At 41.1% G+C, this 18944-nt stretch overlaps 1 protein-coding gene across 6 annotated transcripts in view; it reads left to right on the top strand.

Annotated features, from left to right (window-relative positions):
• The first annotated feature begins 1912 nt into the window (after positions 1-1912).
• Positions 1913-18944, top strand: part of FBXO25 (F-box protein 25) — a 33491-nt gene continuing 16459 nt past the window's right edge. For 2 of the 6 annotated variants that reach the window (XM_056564060.1, XM_056564057.1), the window contains exons 1-5: positions 1916-2100; positions 7050-7181; positions 9156-9265; positions 12016-12065; positions 14173-14265. In XM_056564060.1, the coding sequence (XP_056420035.1) occupies positions 7057-7181; positions 9156-9265; positions 12016-12065; positions 14173-14265 (378 nt within the window). In that variant the 5' untranslated portion in view covers positions 1916-2100; positions 7050-7056. Of the gene's footprint in view, positions 2101-6977; positions 7182-9155; positions 9266-12015; positions 12066-14172; positions 14266-18944 lie in introns of all 6 variants that reach the window. The other 4 variants (XR_008890937.1, XM_056564062.1, XM_056564058.1 and 1 more) reach the window with 4 other exon arrangements.

The raw sequence follows: 18944 nt of genomic DNA, 5'->3' as shown, positions 1-18944 counted from the left end.
ATCCACTCTTTGGAAAATAGAATCAATGATTTAGAGCATCTTGCTACGTTAAGTCCAAGATGGCTTATATTTGCGCAAAAAAAACAGCTCTTGCGGCAAAATTTTTGGTGTAAAAAAAAAGTATGCAGTTAATAAATCCATGTGTACTACAGATGTCACTCCAAGGTACCCTGATTCAGCCACATCTGGAGGACATGCTCTACCAAAACGTGCGCAAAAAAATGCGCAAAAAAAGGGCTTGCGCAAAATTTTGCGCAAAAAAATACACACAAAACAGGGGTAAAATTTTTGATACATGTCCCCCATTGTGTGTATTGTACAGGACCCCGAAGAAGCTCCTGTCCTCTACATAGACCAGTGTTTCCCAAGCAGGGTGGCCCCAGCTGTTGCAAAACTACAACTCCCAGCATGCCCGGACAGCCTTTGGCTGTCCGGGCATGCTGGGAGTTGTAGTTTTGCAACAGCTGGAGGCACCCTGCTTGGGAAACACTGACCTAGACAGTGATTTACAGCTCCCAGCAGATCTTTCTTACTTTTATATATAAGGATTTGCTTTATCTATATTAGTTATCTACTTATTTTTCTTTAATCCTCACTTTTTCCTATTTTTGGATGACATTTTGGTGCCTTTAGAACCAATTACCAGGTTTCCATAGAGTTCTGGTCTCAACATACAATGGTTTCAACATACAATGGTCGTCCCAGAACCAATTAATATTGTAACTTTAGGGAGCACTGTATTTGTATTTACTGGAGATTGTATTATTGTTGGGCCATAAGGGATAGTGAAATATACACAACTGATACAGGTGCCCTGGGAGGGGTCCTAGGGACTCCCCCTGGTTGTGAGATGGCCATTTCGGCCTTTTTAAATGTCTGTCTAATTGGTTACAGTTTTTTGTAATTATGTAATAAAGATTGGTATATTTTTCAATATTCTGGGCGTTCGCTGTTTGGCGCATTTCTCTTTCTTTTGCTGTTTCTTTTGTTGTATGTGCGTGCATACCTATTACACTAAGCAGCACCCTGGTGTTAAAGGGGAAATCCGGTGGAAACAAATGTTTTCAAATCAACTGGTGCCAGAAAGTTAAACAGATTTGTAAATTACTTCTATTAAAAAAAGAAATCTTAATCCTTCCAGTAATTATTCGCTGCTACATAAAAAAGAGAAATTTGTGAACTTCCTTTCTGTCTGACCACAGTGCTCTCTGCTGACACCTCTGTCCATGTCAGGAACTGATTAGAAGCAAAATCCCCATAGAAAACCTCTCCTGCTCTGGACAGTTCCTGACACGGACAGAGGTGTCAGCAGAGAGCACGGAAAATAACTCCTCTGAAGTATACAGCAGCTGATAAGTACTGGAAGGATTAAGATTTTTAAATAGAAGTCATTTACAAATCTGTTTAACTTTCTGGCACCAGTTGATTTGAAAAAATAAAATAAAATAAAATTCCACCAGAGATCCCCTTTAATTTTTGGGCTGAGCCCACTTATTGCTGTGTAGTCCAGGTAAGTACGGTTGTCAGCGGTGTCACCTGAACTACCTACCGACAGGTTAGTGCAGGTGACACTGATGAAAGATAACCTTTAAGGGGTTAATAAACCAGCCATGTTTTTCTAATCCTGAACAACCCTTTTAGGTAGTAACCCTTTCATTGCCCTTGGCTACCAGGAAAGACGCATTAACCCCTTCACCTGCATTGATAACCAGAAATGTTAGCCCCCCCCCCCCTACCCACTTTTAACATTCCAATATTCTAAATAGTCCATTTACCCCTGTTGCGCAAACCCCATCCTCACCCTTTCCAGGATGAGCACTGCATTCTGCGCATGCGCACCACGGGACCTCGACGAGAAAAAAAAAAAAAACTGAAAACAGAAACACGTGGTAACCATCACATGACCACCTACTCCCAACCCCGCCTGTTCTAACAACGTCCAATCACGGCACAGTCCGGAGGCGGGCTCAGAGATTCAACCAATCAGCACTCACGTGGGCGGGGCTGACAGCGCCTTCTCCGTATGTAGACAGCTGAGCGGACACTTCCGGCAACAAGATCGTCTTGTTCCTCCATGTAGAGCGGATCACAGCGCCTCAGGTGATGTCCGGTGTGTCTGCATGCTGGGGGTTGTAGTTCCCGAGCTAGTATTATTTGTATATATATATATATATATATATATATATATATATATATATATATAGTGTGTGCTGTATATGTCATGTATATGTTTTATATGTAATGTTATTTTTATACCTAACCCAGTGTTTCCCAAGCAAGGTGCCTCCAGCTGTTGCAAAACTACATCTCCCAGCATGCCCGGACAGCCGAAGGCTGTCCGGGCATGCTGGGAGTTGTAGTTTTGCAACAGCTGGAGGCACCCTGCTTGGGAAACACTGACCTAATCTGTAGCAAAACTACAATTCCCAGCAGGCTGAAGGGCATGCTGGGTGTTGTAGTCTTGTTTTAGTTACGGATTGGGGAACGTTGCTGTAGTGCACCTGTAACCATGACGACCACCGCTGTAAGAATAGAAAGAATCAATTACGTAGAAAGCTTCCGCACGCCCTTAAGTACGCAGGGATTTTTTTTCCCCTCGTCTTCTGATATCCCTAAGTCTTTAAAATTACCACCTACAGACCAATTCGGTGGCATGGTTTTTATTTTTTTCTCTTTTTTTATTTTTTTGCCGCCAATTGTACTTTGAACTACATTTTTGTTTTGATCGCTTTTTTATTTATTTTTAAAGTATAAAGTGCTCTAGCAAGGGTGCTGGCAGTTGTAGTTTTGCAACAGCTGTGGGGCCTCAGTTTGGAGACCACTGCCTTTCGCTGTCACTGATCCTTGCTAGAGCATGATGTGGGTTGTAGTACATATTGTACAACACCTATGTGCTGCATGATAGGAGTAGTTGTACCTTTTTTAAAGTAGGATCTACTGTCACAGGTCCTTACTAGAGCATGCTGATTATTGCGGTTCAAGCATAAATATGGCGGTTGTAGGAGACAATAACTTGATAGGAAAATAAAAAGGGGACATGCACCGGCGCACCCTGTGCCTTTACCTCGTGGTGGCAGATGTAAAAAGGTGTGTAAAGTATATCTGCTCACTGTTGTCAGCCTTAAAGGGGTATTCCAGGGCAAAACTTTTTTATATACATATATATATCAACTGGGATGCTGGGAGTTGTAGTTTTGCAACAGCTGGAGGCACCCTGGTTGGGAAACAATGCTATAGGTCAATGCGATTACAATGATATCATACTAGTGCTGCACTAATTAAAGGGGTATTCCAGGCAAAACCTTTATATATATATATATATATATATAGATAGATAGATAGATAGAGAGAATATATATATATATATATATATATATATCTCAACATTAACCGGAAAGTTAAACAGATTTGTAAATTACTTCTATTAAAAAATATTAATCCTTCCAATAGTTATTAGCTTCTGAAGTTTTCTGTCTAACTGCTCAATGATGATGTCACGTCCCGGGAGCTGTGCATGATGGGAGAATATCCCCATAGAAACTGCACAGCTCCTGGGACGTGAGTCATCAGAGAACAGTTAGACAGAAAACAACAACCCAACTTCAGAAGCTAATAACTATTGGAAGGATTAAGATTTTTTAATAGAAGTAATTTACAAATCTGTTTAACTTTCCGGTTAATGTTGAGATATATATATATATATATATATATATATATTCTCTCTATCTATCTATCTATCTATCTATCTATCTATATATATATATATATATATATATATATATAATATATATATATATATATATATAAAGGTTTTGCCTGGAATACCCCTTTAATTAGTGCAGCACTAGTATGATATCATTGTAATCGTATTGACCTATAGCATTGTTTCCCAACCAGGGTGCCTCCAGCTGTTGCAAAACTACAACTCCCAGCATCCCAGTTGAGATATATATATATATGTGTGTTTTGCCTGGAATACCCCTTTAAGCAAGGAGGAAGCAGCAGCCTGTGTCTCTGTGCTCAGCGTCCTGGGGCAGTCTTGCAATGTAGAGGTCCGCACACTCGGTGGGGTTGTAGAAAATTGACAATTTTCTGGCGCTTGCTGGAACCAGAGACTGAGTGTAAAAGATGCCAAAACTCCAGCTAGTCAGGAACAGCGTTCTTTTATTGTAGCAAATAAAACAGTTGACAACGTGTTTTGAGGGGGTCTGCACCCCTCTTCCTCAGGTCAGGGAGCTGACCTGAGGAAGGGGGGTGCAGACCCCCTCGAAACGCATTGTCAACTGTTTTATTTGCTACAATAAAAGAACGCTATTCCTAACTACCTGGAGTAGGAGACAATTAGGCATGCTGGAGCTTGTAGTTTAACTACAGATAGTGACATGAAATGGAGGTGATTGTAAAAGAAATGGTAAGGATTTTACTATTTGTTTATTATATCGCAATAGTAACCTCGATAATCACAATATGACATTTTCCCAAATTAGTGCAGCACTAGTATGATATCATTGTAATTGTATTGACCTATTGCAGTGTTTCCCAACCAGGTTGCCTCCAGCTGTTGCAAAACTACAACTCCCAGCATGCCCGGACAGCCAAAGGCTGTCCGGGCATTCTGGGAGTTGTAGTTTTGCAACAGCTGGAGGCACCCTGGTTGGGAAACCCTGACCTATAGAATACATTTTTAATCATAAAGTGATTTAAAAAAAAGTAGCAAACAAATAAATATATTAAAATATTTATATCCCCTTAAGGACGCAGCCCTTTTTCACCTTAAGGACGCAGCCCTTTTTCACAATTCTGACCACCGTCGCTTTACGAATTAATAACTCGAAAACGCTTTTACCGAATATTTTGATTCTGAGATTGTTTTTTAGTGACATATTCTACTTTATTTTGGTGGTAAATTTTCGGCGTTACTTGCATCCTTTTTTGGTAAAAAAAATCCCAAAATTACATGAAAATTTTGAAAATTTTGCATTTTTCTAACTTTGAAGCTCTCTGTAAGGAAAATGGATATCCCAAATACATTTTATTTTTCTTCACAAATGCCATATTTCCACTTCATGTTGGCATCATAAAATGGACATATTTTTGCTTTTTGAAAAAATTAGAGGGCTTCAAAGTAGAGCAGCAATTTTCACAAATGTCATGAAAATTGCTAAATCTGAAGGGACAGATGTTACAGAACTACAACTCCCAGCATGCCTGGTCAGTCTAGGCATGCTGAGAGTTGTAGTTTGGCAACATCTGGAGGGCAACAGTTTGGGCACCACTGTAACAGTGGTCTCCAAACTGTGACCCTCCAGATGTTGCAAAACTACAACTCCCAGCATGCCCAGACAGCCTTTGGCTGTCTGGGCATGCTGGGAGTTGCAGTTTGGCCTTCCTAGTGGTTGCCACAGTAAAGATCATTTTACTTTCACTTTCAATTATCCTCCCTCCCCACCGTTGCTTCCCTACCTGAGCCAGGATCCAGCAGTCTCCAGCGAAGATCGGGGGGTCCCCAGGCATTTTCTTTGCAGGTACCCGGCCTCCATCTTCTGTCCATGTTCCCCTCGACATCCAGGGGTGGGTAGAATGGGGGGGGGTTGCCATGGCAACCCACTGTCCTGCTCTGCCATTGGTCAGAATCAGTTCTGACCAATGGCAGGGGATAGGAGGAGATTGCAGCACTGCAACCTCACTCCTAGCCCTCAGGATGATCGGGGCTGTCTCTGACAGCTCCGATCATCCCTATTTTCCGGGTGATCGGGTCACCAGAGACCCGATCAGCCCGGAATAGCAGAAAATCGCATGGCTGAATTGACATGCGATTTTCTGCGATCGCCGACAAGGGGGGGGGGGGGGGGGGAGGCTCTCAGGACCCCCCTGAGCAATGTGCCGGGGTGCCTGCTGAATGATTTCAGCAGACATCCCGGTCCGGTCCCCAACCGGCTAGCGGCGGGGACCGGAATTCCCACGGGCGTATGCATACGCCCCACGTCCTTAAGGACTCGGGATGCAGGGCGTATGCATACGCCTGGCGTCCTGAACAGGTTAAAATTTTTTTTTTTTTTATATATTGTTCTTCTATAAATTTTGTGGTAAAATGAGTGCTGTCGTGACAAAGTACAAATGGGTATTGAAAAAAAAATAAGCCCTAAAATTGATCTGTAGGTGGAAAATTAAAACAAGTAATGGCTTAATGGGGTACTCCACCGGAAAACATTTTTTTTTTTTTTTTTAAATCAACTGGTGCTTGAAAGTTAAACAAATATGTAAATGACTTCTATTAAAAAAAAATCTTAATCCTTTCAGTACTTATCAACTGCTGTATGATCCACAGGAAGTTCTTTTCTTTTTGAATTTCCTTTCTGTCTGACCACAGTGCTCTCTGCTGCCACCTCTGTCCATGTCAGGAACTGCCCGTAGCAGGAGAAGTTTTCTATGGGGATTTGCTCCCACTCTGGACAGTTCCTGACATGGACAGAGGTGTCAGCAGAGAGCACTGTGGTCAGATAGAAAGGAAATTCAAAAAGAAAAGAACTTCCTCTGTACTATACAGCAACTGATAGGTACTGGAAGGATTAAGATTTTTTTTAATACAAGTAATTTACAAATCTGTCACTTTCTGGCACTAGTTGATTTAAAAACAAAAAAAGTTTTCCCGTGGAGTACCCCTTTTAAGGGGAAAAAATTAAAACTTTAAATATGAAACAATAGTGCGTTTTTAAGGGGTTAACAAATTATCTCGTCCCTGCCTGGTCTGTAAGGAGTTAAAGAAATACAGTCCATGTCAGATAAGTTCATCACACATTATATCTAGTCTGGTGCCGTTGACCCGTATCTGGTGCAAAGTCCACTTCTCCTGCGCCGCCTGTAGTCTCTATTATGTAACCGTAAAAGGAGTGAGTGGTTTCAGTCTTTGTCGTATCCCGTTCACGTTAGTGTCAGGCCGGGCCGGGAATCGTGACGTAACCTCGTTAATTTAATAGTGGGAAGTCTTCATGAACCCATATGTGAACAAGGCCTAAGACATTGAATAAATACTGTGCCGTTACCAGCAGGACAGTCATGCCATTTCTGGGTCAAGATTGGCGTTCTCCAGGGTGGAGCTGGATGAAGACGGAGGATGGATGGAAAAGATGTGAATACCCCAGTGATGACCTAGAGGGGAACAACAACATTAACCTCCACTTGTGAGTACAGTGAACATACTGTCAGGGTTCACCACATCTGGGCATGTCCGGGCATGCTTGGAGTTGTAGTGTTGCAGCAGCTGGAGGCCCCCTGGTTGGGAAATGCTGCCCTAGGAACAGGAACACTTTAATATAGATTATTACCAGTTTTTGTAATCTACCCAAGATGCACAAATTTAATCAAAATTTAATCAACTGGTGCCAGAAAGTTAAACAGATTTGTGAATTAAAAATATTTGAACCACACCTCAAGAGCATCAATCACCCCACTGGGTGCACAATAAATGTCAATTGAGAACAGTTTGTTTGAAACAAAATTACGAATTTATTAAAATCCAAATAAAAAATATAAACCTAAAATATTTGTCACAGCAATGTTCTAAATTGCATTAATCTGCCATTGGGCCCTAATGGCAGAATAGATTAACCCTTACAGCAATCGCCTGATGTTTAAAGTGCTAGCAGTATTGGATGCCGTTAATCCGGAGTATACTGTTGGTCCGGAAATGTGGTGTATGTATGTATATATATATATGTGTGTGTGTATATATATATATATATATATATATATATATATTAGTAGATAAGATAGAAAGTCAATCTCGCACTAGATCTAATCTGTACTGTCCACACTTGATGGATAAAACATCACCGTGACAGCTGGTCCCGTGTAGCAGCGGGCCGAAGATGGTATATCTCGTATGAAGCTGTATATTGGTGAGCAGGCAGCGTAATCCTCCCGTGCTTGTTGCGAAGGAGCTCCGGCAAGAGACTCCCAGGTAGGCGGTCCGCAATGGCAATCTGCACCTGTTCTCGGTGTCGGACCCCTCTCTTTATTGCAAAACCAGGGCACAAGTGGTTTATATGGTAGTTTTGATCCTACGCCCGGTTGGTGGGATGGATTTATTACTGCAGGTGCAGTGCACGGCTCGGAGAACTTGTAGAATAACCGCTCAAAATCAGGCAATGCGGTATTGGTTATTGCTCTTTTCATACTGGATGCCTAGACGCGTTTCAGGGGGCTGAAATCGACCCCTTCCTCAGTAGGCAAAATTGCGCACTATGTTTTATCCATCAAGTGTGGACAGTACAGATTAGATCTATTGCGAGATTGACTTTCTATCTTATCTACTATATATATATATATATATATATATATATATATATATATACACCACATTTGCCGCACCAACAGTATACTCCGGATTAACGGCATCCAATACTGCTAGCACTTTAAACATCAGGCGATTGCTGTAAGGGTTAATCTATTCTGCCATTAGGGCCCAATGGCAGATTAATGCAATTTATAACATTGCTCTGACAAATATTTTATGTTTATATTTTTCATTTTATTTTAATAAATTTGTAATTTTGTTTCAAACAAACTGTTCTCAATTGACATTTATTGTGCACCCAGTAGGGTGATGCTCTTGAGGTGTGGTTCAAATATTTTTTGATTTACTTTTGAGTGATTTTTGATCGGTGGAGATCGATCTTTTTGCCGGCATTGACCTCGAGCATTTGATTGTGAGCTGCACACATTTTCTGTTTGGTTGGTTCAGATTTGTAAATTACTTCTATTAAAAAATCTTAATCCTTCCAGTACTTATTAGCTGCTCACCACAGTGCTCTCTGCTGACATCTCTGTCCATTTTAAGAACTGTCCAGAGTAGGAGAAAATCCTCATAGCAAACATACGCTGCTCTGGACAGTTCCTAAAATGGACAGAGGTGTCAGTAGAGAGCACTGTGGTCATGATGTCAGCAGAGAGCTCTGTGTTCCAAAAAGAAAAGAATTTCCTCTGTAGTATTCAGCAGCTAATAAGTACTGGAAAGATTAAGATTTTTCAATAGAAGTCATTTACAAATCTGTTTAACTTTCTGGCACCAGTTGAGTTAAAAAAAAAAAGTTTTCCACCAGAGTACCCCTTTAAATTAAGTTTGACATCTTTGATTTTTGTTTTTTTCTTCCTAGACTAAATATTAACGATGGAGAAATGTACGAGAATGAAAACTGCTGCATTCCCCCAACGAAAAGCGAAAAAGAGCAATTCAACAACACTACGAAGTCCCAGTGTAATAACAGTATGTATGGGGGAGATTTATCAAAACCTGTGGAGAGGCAAAGTTGCCCAGTTGTCCATAGCAACCAAGGCCTCTGTGTTTTTGGTGTTACCTGCTTTTATATTCTCTGTTTTTTAAATGCAACATTGTGGCTTTCACTAGACTTTGTGGATGAAATCGTGACTATTTACAGGCGGCTTCTATATTTGAATATAATGTGACAAACCTGGACGATACCGCTTTACAGCGCCTTCATAAACTGTGTAATGGATGTGTCCACTGCATGGTTCATTTCATAGTATATTTTTGAGGGATACTTGTTAAAAAGTACCTGTCACCAAATAAACTTTTCTAAACTAACTCAGGCTATGTTCTCTAACTACTCCTAACACCCCTCCCACCCTTAAAAAAAAAAATAAAATAATGATAAAAATTCTGAGCTTTAAAAAGCTGTGTATCATAACTTTTTTTTATTCTCTCTCACATAGTGCAATCTCCCAGCAGGAGAAGGTGGGCTTTTCCCAGCAGGAATGACATCACTGAAGCCTGCTGTGGGACCACTTCCGCCCTCACATGCTTGCAGTTCTATGATGAATAGAAGACCTCAAGCTCTGTGGAGCTTTCAGTGAGGCTTCATGCATGTGTTAGTGAGGCCTTTAAAGGGGTACTCCACTGGAAAACTTTTTTTCTTTTTCTTTTTTTAATCAACTTGTGTCAGAAAGTTAAACAGACTTGTAGATTACTTCTATAAAAAAAATTCTTAATCCTTCCATTACTTAGCTGCTGTATGATCCACAGGAAGTTCTTATATTTTTGAATTTCTTTTCTGTCTGACCACAGTGCACTCTGCTGACACCTCTGTCCATTTTAGGAACTGTCCAGAGCAGGATAGATTTTCTATGGGGGGATTTGCTCCTACTCCGGACAGTTCATAACATGGACAGCGGTGTCGGCAGAGAGCACTGTGGTCAGGCAGAAAGGAAATTAAAAAAGAAAAGAACTTCGTCTGTAGTAAACAGCAGCTTATACATACTGGAAGGATTAAGATTTTTTTTTTATATAAATGATATACAAACCTGTTTAACTTTCTGGCACCAGTTGATTTAAAAAAAAAAAATGTTTCCAGTGGAGTACCCCTTTTAATGAGTCTTTTTGCAGCTTTAATTGAGGCTATGTGCAGCTGTCTATCAAGCTTAGTGCAGAGAAGCACTTCCTGAGTTTGGTCTCTTGCCAGGCCGGGAGGAGACCAAACTCGCTGTATTAATTTTGGCAGGGAACAGAACAGCACCACCTAGTGGCCATTTTTTCTATTACATTTTTAAACATATTTATGTTGATAATTTTAAAAGCAAGTGAATGGGAAAGCGTCTGATAATTACACAAGGAACACTATATTAAAAGTTTTAATTGGTGACAGGTACTCTTTAACCTTGTGGCTCTCTGGGGGAAAGAAATATGCATAAATATTTGATCTCCTACAGAAGGAATAAAAGTCTCTACTGCAGTGTTTCCCAACCAGGGTGCCTCCAGCTGTTGCAAAACTACAACTCCCAGCATGCCCGGACAGCCTTTGGCTGTCCGGGCATGCTGGGAGTTGTAGTTTTGCAACAGCTTTAGTGCCACCGCTTTAGTGCCATCTGTAGGTAGCTACTCTGTAACAACAGCACCCTGCTCTGTACTGACAAGGGGCAATACCCTGTCTACATATGGGTCTTTCTGGTTTGTCTGTGGTTCCTAGCCATATTTCAACTCTATTTAAAAGGGGTATTCTCATTTCTGAAATGTTGTTTCGTATAACGTGAATATGGGATAGAGAATTGGTGGTGGTCTGACAGCTAGGACACTCAAGAACACCAAGCTCGCTACACATGTGCACAGTCAGAGCTCTGTTCCTTCTGAGCATTCAGCTTGGCAATATCCTGTAACCCCATAGAGAATGAATTGTGCGCTGGCTGTGTCTGTGTTCTGCTGCTCCATTCATTCAAAGGAGGTTGATACCCCATTCTTGGGATCAGTAGGGGTGTCGCCATGTTTAGAGGCACACACTGAACAGCAGTGACTGCCTGCTCAGCCAATCACCAGCCCCATTTTGCACCCTGCCTAAATCTGTGATTGGCGGAGCCGTTTAACACCAGTGTGTCTGTGAAGGTAGAGGCCGGCGCGCGCTGGATCGAAGTGGTGGACCAGAGATGAGAGCCGGGACTTGTTCAGGAGATCACAGTGGGTCCCGGATGTAGTACCCCTCCACCCCACGATCAGACACTTATCCTCTATCCTTTGGATAGCATATGAATTTGTTATAAAGAGGATGAACTGTTTCTTTCAAAACTACAACTCCCAGCATGCCCAGACAGTCAAACGTTGTCCGGGCATGCTGGGAGTTGTAGTTTTGCCACAGCTGGAGGCACACTAGTGTGGGGAAACGCAATCATATGTAAACCTCTTGACATCAGGAGTGATCGCCCTCTCTCCAGTTCAGATATAAGAAATAACACGATTCGCTTTGGCAGACTCCCAATTCTCCAGTGGCCCATTAGCCGACTACAGTCCTCGGCACGGTGATGCATGGCGTATTATCTGTAATGAGAGGGCATTATGGAAATTCACTCTAAGTAATCCCTATACTCCGGTAGAAAGTGAAGCGCTAAATGAGTCTAAAACCAGACAAGCGGCAAGCGAGAGTTTCTGAGGAAAGAGTAGATTGTGAACATTTGTATTCATGTTAAATCCATTTATTTTATATATTTACTTTTTTTTTTCCCCTGATGCAGACTTTTACCAAGAGAAATGGATTTACGTGCACAAGGAAAGTACAAGAGAAGTAAGTAGCTCAGACGTATTGATTTCCCAGAGGTCGGGCCCCTCCAGTCAGCTAGTTATCACCTGTGAATTTTGGGATAATCCTTTTCTAATATTATTATTAATAATTTTATATATATATATATATATATATATATATATATATATATATATATATATATATATATAATTTTTTTTTTTTTTTTTTTATATATATATATAATTTTATTCACAGGAAATATGAAAAACAATATCACTGATACAGATATAAAGCATGTAGTACACATGGTAGAAATTACAATCAGAACAGTGACCTAGTAGTATGTAACATATTAAAGGGGTACTCCGCTGCTCAGCGTTTGGAACAAACAGTTCTGAATGCTGGAGCCGGGAGCTCGTAACTTCATAGCCCCGCCCCCTCCTTACGTCACACCCCACCCCCTCAATGCAAGTCTATGGGAGGGGGCGTGACAGCCATCACGCCCCCTCCCATAGACTTGCATTGAGGGGGCGGGGTGTGACATGAGGGGGCGGGGCTATGACGTCACGAGCTCCCGGCTCCTGCGTTCGGAACAGTTTGTTCCAAACGCTGAGCAGCGGAGTACCCCTTTTAAAGTAGAAAAATGGTATCCTGTGATATTTTCCATTTTCTGTGCCATGTGATGGCTGTCTAGTATGTTTGTATGTAAGTATGAAGAACAATTCATACAATAAAACACAAACGTATGTGGAGTTCCATAGAAACAGAAATAGTAATAAATACAAAAATATTACATCAAAGAATACATGAGTATAAAAGATAAAATTCACAGTAAACCCAAATACAAATACTTGGTTCCTAAGGTATAATCTTGGAACCAAATAATATTGTCAGAGAAACTCCGATATCCCAGAGTGTATCCTAGAACAAAATCTAATATTTTCAAGTCGTAAATTATAATATTTTATTTCTGAATAAAATAAGAACTGTTACCTTCCTCCATGTCTCAGGGACATGTCCCCTACAGTATGAGGCAGGATTCACCAGCAGTATTTCGGCCCATATTTTCAGCTGTTTCCACACGGGTTTTGTCATTGAGTTTTTCAAGCCCTGAACTGACTGTTTTACCGCCCAAAATACAGTATATTCACACCGTGGGGCGTTGTGGTGGCTGACTATGTTCGGCTCATTAAATTAAATGGGGTACGACAGGCAAGAGGCAGCAGGCGGTATCCAAACTCTCACTGGATCCACCTGCCGGAGGCTGAAAAAGTGATGTGAATGCACCCTAAGGCTATGTTCACACGGCAGAATTTCCATGAGGAATTCTGTGGTAGATTTCCACCGGAAATTCCGCCGTAATTTACTGCTCATTGACTCCAATGGGATTCCACAGTGGTAATTCTGCCGCAGAAATTCTGCATTCCTCGAAATTTAAAGACCTGTCTTTAAAGGGGTATTCCAGGAAAAAACTTTATATATATATATATATATAATTAACTGGCTCCAGAAAGTTAAACAGATTTGTAAATGACTTCTATTAAAAAATATTAATCCTTTCAGTACTTATGAGTTTCTGAAGTTAAGGTTGTTCTTTTCTGTCTAAGTGCTCTCTGATGACACCTGTCTCGGGAAACGCCCAGTTTAGGAGCAAATCCCCATAGCAAACCCCTTCTAAACTGGGCAGTTCCCGAGACAGGTGTCATCAGAGAGCACTGAGACAGAAAAGAACAACCTTAACTTCAGAAGCTCATAAGTACTAAAATGATTAAGATTTTTTAATAGAAGTAATTTACAAATCTGTTTAACTTTCTGCAGCCAGTTGATATATTAAAAAAAAAGTTTTTTCCTGGATAACCCCTTTAATTTTGCGGAATTCTGTGTCGGAATCCCATTGAAGTCAATGTGGCTTTGAACTTCAGCAGAATTCTGTTTTTTGAGAACACTGCCGTAACATTGCAGAAATGCGGCGGAATTCCGCAGTGTGAAGGTAACCTGACATAGGAAATGAATACCATATTTGCGTATACCAAAAAAGCTGTGAACTGGTTATTATCAGAACAAAACTTACCAATATGAATCCATCATCTTCCATCTGTACATGTAATACTTACCAGAGAGTGACACAGAATCTCTTGTTTTACTCCAGAGACACGGGTATTGTACCTTGGGGGAAGCCTTTAACCGCTTAGACTTTTCGAGTGCAATTCAGGACATCCGAAGGTTCAATTATGTTGCAAAGGTAAGTCAGCGGACACATTCATTCAGTATAGTCGTATGTCTCCTTACTGTATGTAGTTACACTTGATATATTTGCATGCCACATATATATTTTTTTTTTTCTCATAGAATCCATAGGAAGAAAAACCTTTTCCGAAGAATCAGGGGCATTTGGAGCATGGTATTCCTATAGACCAGTGGTCTCCAACCTGCAGACCTCCAGATGTTGCAAAACTACAACTCCCAGCATGCCCGGACAGCCAACGGCTGTCCGGGCATGCTGGGAGTTGTAGTTCTGCAACATCTGGAGGTCTGCAGGTTGGAGACCACTGCTATAGAGGACGCACATGTGCAGCTGTCTTATGGACAAAATTGCCATCAAAGCTACTCTGAAAGGATGGGGGCAGCGAGATTTGTAAATTACTTCTGTATAAAAATCTTAATGCTTCCAGTACCTATTAGCTGCTGTATGCTCCAGAGGACTTTGTCTAGTTCTTTCCAGTCTGACCACACAACAGACCACAGTCTGATCATACTGGAAAGAACTACACAACTTCCTCTGGAGCATACAGCAGCTGATAAGTACTGGAAGGATTAATATTTTTTAATAGAAGTAATTTAACAAATCTGTATAACTTTCTGGCACCAGTTGATTTGAAAACATTTTTTTTCCTTCGAAGCATTCCTTTAAAAGGGTACTCCCGTGGAAAACTTTTTATTTTTATTTTATTTATTTATTTTTTAAATGAACTGGTGCCAGAAACAGATTTGTAAATTACTTCTATTAAAAAATCTTTATCCTTCCAATACATTTTATGGGCTGTATACTACAGAGGAAATGCTTTTCTTTTTGGATTTCTCTGATGTCACAACCACAGTGCTCTCTGCTGACCTCTGCTGTCCATTTTAGGAACTGTCCAAAGCAGCATATGTTTGCTATGGGGATTTTCTCCTGCTCTGGACAGTAGAGGTCAGCAGAGAGCACTGTGGTCGTGACATCAGAGAAATCCAAAAAGAAAAAAAAATTCCTCTGTAGTATACAGCCCATAAAATGTATTGGAAGGAATAAGATTTTTTAATAGAAGTGATTTACAAATCTGTTTAACTTTCTGGCACCAGTTGATTTAAAAAAAAATAAATAAATAAAGTTTTCCACTGGAGTACCCCTTTAAAAAGAACAAGTACATCATCTCTTTTAACACATTTTGCTTACTATATAGGATCTAGACTGCAGAATGTTTAGTGTTGGGAGACATTATGGGGGGAAACTTATTAAAGTCTGCGCCTAGATTGGTAAGAAGTCTCACATTTTTAATGAGCTGTGCTGTAAATGCCAAATGGGTGGGGATTGGCACATAAGGGGTGTGGTTTTGTGTAAAGGGCTATTACCACATGCTGGATTTACTGCAATTTATGCCTACAAGCAGATGTAAATTGCAGTTAAAATGTATGCCAGATCCGAGCTGGCTTGCTTTTGTACACTGGCGATGTTTACTTAACCCCTTAAGGACCAAGGGCGTACAGGTACGCCTTTGCTCCCTGGTACTTAAGGACCAAGGGCGTACCTGTACGCCCGTGGGAATTTCGGTCCCCGCCGGGCGGGGATCGGACCGGGGTGACTGCTGATATCGATGCTGATATCATCAGACCCCTCCCATGTCAGCGATAGACGCAAATCGCAAGTGAATTCACACTTGCGATTTGCGCGATTCAGGGTCATTATGGGTCTATGGTGACCCGGAATATAAGGGGGATCGCGGTTGTCTAAGACACCTACGATCCCCCTGAAGGGATAGGAGTGAGGTGGCAGGGGTGCAACCCATCCTATCCCTGCTATTGGGCGTCTAGAAGCGACGTCCAATAGCAGACACCTGTCATGCTGGGATTTGTAGTTTTGCAACAGCTGGAGGGCTACAGTTTGGATATCACTGTTCAGTGAACTGTGGCCCTCTAGATCTTGCAAAACTTCAACTCCCAGCATGCCCACATAGCAGTTTGCTGCCTGGGCATGCTGGGATTTGTAGTTTTGCAACAGCTGGAGGGTCACAGTTTGGAGATCACTCTGCAGTGGTTTCTAAACTGTAGCCCTCCAGATGTTGCAAAACTGCAAATCCCAGCATGCCCAAACAGCTGTCTTGGCATGCTGGGAGTTGTAGTTGCGTACCTCCAGCTGTTGCATAACTACATCTCCCAGCATGCACTTCGGCGATCAGTGCATGTGGGAGTTGTAGTTTTGCAACCGCTGGAGGCACCCTGTTTGGGAATCACTGGCGTAGAATACCCCTATGCAATCCCTAATTTAGTCCTCAAATGCGCATGGCGCTCTCTCACTTCGGAGCCCTGTGGTATTTCAAGGAAACCGTTTAGGGCCACATATGGGGTATTTCCGTACTTGGGAGAAATTGCACTACAAATTTTGGGGGGCTTTTTCTCCTTTTACCCCTTATGAAAAGGAAAAGTTTGGGTCTACACCAGCCTGTTAGTGTAAAAAATAAAAAAAAATTACACTAACATGCTGGTGTTGCCCCATACTTTTTATTTTCACAAGAGGTAAAGGGAAAAAAAAGACCCCCAAAATTTGTAACACAATTTCTCCTGAGTACGGAAATACCCCGTATGTGGGCATAAAGTGCTCTGCGGGCGCACAACAAGGCTCAGGAGTGAGAGCGCAGTGATGTGCACAGGGGTGGCTGATTTTACAGTGGTTCTGAAATAAACGCCAAAAAATACCCACATGGGACCCCATTTTGGAAACTACACCCCTCACGGAACGTAACAAGGGGTATAGTGAACTTTATCACCCCACAGGTGTTTCACGAATTTTCATTAAAGTTGGATGGGAAAATAAAAATAAATTTCACTAAAATGGTGGTGTTACCCTAAATTTTTCATTTTCACAAGGGAAAATAGGAAAAAAGCCCCAAAAATGTGTAACCCCATTTTTCTTGAGTATATAAATACCTCATGTGGATGTAAAGTGCTCTGCTGGCAAACTACAATGCTCAGAAGAGAAGGAGCACCATTGGGATTTTGAAGAGAAAAGTTGTCCGGAATTGAAGACCACGTGTGTTTACAAAGCCCCCATAGTGCCAGAACAGTGGACCTCCCCCCCACGTGACCCCATTTTGGAAACTACACCCCTCAGGTAATAAGGGGTACAGTGAGCATTTATGCCCCACAGGGGTCTGACAGATTTTTGGAACAATGGTCCGTGAAAATGAAAAATGTAATTTTTCATTTGCTCAGCCTACTGTTCCAAAGATATGTCAAACGCCAGTGGAGTGTAAATACTCACTGCACCCCTTATTAAATTCTGTGAGGGGGGGTAGTTTCCAAAATGGGGTCACATGTGGGGGGGGTCCACTGTCCTGGCACCACGGGGGGCCCCTGACTTCCATTCCAAACAAATTCCCTTTCCAAAAGCTCAATGGCGCTCCTCCTCTTCTGAGCATTGTGGTTCGCCAGCAGAGCACTTGACGTCCACATATGTGGTATTTCCATACTCAGGAGAAAATTACCCCCAAAATTTGCAACCCCATTTCTTCTATTACCCCTTGTAAAAATGTAAAACTTGGGGGAAAAAATGCATTTTTGTGAAAATTTATTTTTCCCCATTTACACATCCAACATTAACAAAGTCGTGAAATACCTGTGAGGTGTTAAGGCTCACTGGACCCCTTGTTACGTGCCTTGAGGGGTGTAGTTTCCAAAATGGTATGGTATGCCATGTGGGGGGTTTTCTGCTGTTCTGGCACCATAGGGGCTTCCGAAATGTGACATGCCCCCCAAAAAACATTTCAGAAAAACTCACTCTCCAAAATCCCATTGTTGCTCCTTCCCTTCTACACATATGAGGTATTTCCTTACTCGAGAGAAATTGGGTTACAAATTTTGAGAGGATTTGTCTTTTACCCCTTGTAAAAAATCAAAAACTGGGTCTACAAGAACATGCTAGTGTAAAAAATGAAGAGTTTGAATTTTCTCTTATTTTGCTGTTATTCCTGTGAAACACCTAAAGGGTTAACACAATTACTGAATGTCATTTTTAATACTTTGAGGGGTGCAGTTTTTATATTGGGGTCATTTATGGGGTTTTTCTAATATGAAGACCCTTCAAATCCACTTCAAACCTGAACTGGTCCCTGAAAAATTCAGATATTGAAAATTTTGTGAAAATTTTGAAAATTGCTGCTGAACTTTGAAGCCCTCTGATGTCTTCCAAAAGTAAAAACATGTCAACTTTATGATGAAAACATAAAGTAGACATATTGTATATGTGAATCAATATATAATTTATTTGGAATATCCATATTCCTTATAAGCAGAGAGCTTCAAAGTTGGAAAATGCAAAATTTTCAATTTTTTCGTCAAATTTTGGAATTTTTCACCAAGAAATGATGCAAGTATCGACAACATTTTACCACTATCATAAACAAGAATATGTCACGAAAAAACTGTCTCTGAATCAGAATGAAAGGTAAAAGCATCCCAGAGTTATTAATGCTTAAAGTGAAAGTGGTCAGATATGCAAAAAACACTCAGGTCCTACAGTGAAAATTGGCCTGGTCCTTAAGGGGTTAAAGGGGTACTCCCCTGGGGAAAAAAAAAAATTATCAACTGGTGCCAGAGAGTTAAACAGATTTTTAAATTACTTCTATTTAAAAATCTTATTACTTCCAGTACTTATCAGCTGCTGTATAC

Source organism: Hyla sarda, chromosome 3, assembly GCF_029499605.1.
Source record: "Hyla sarda isolate aHylSar1 chromosome 3, aHylSar1.hap1, whole genome shotgun sequence".
NCBI lineage: Eukaryota > Metazoa > Chordata > Amphibia > Anura > Hylidae > Hyla > Hyla sarda.
This window is presented reverse-complemented; position numbering and strand designations above follow the sequence as displayed.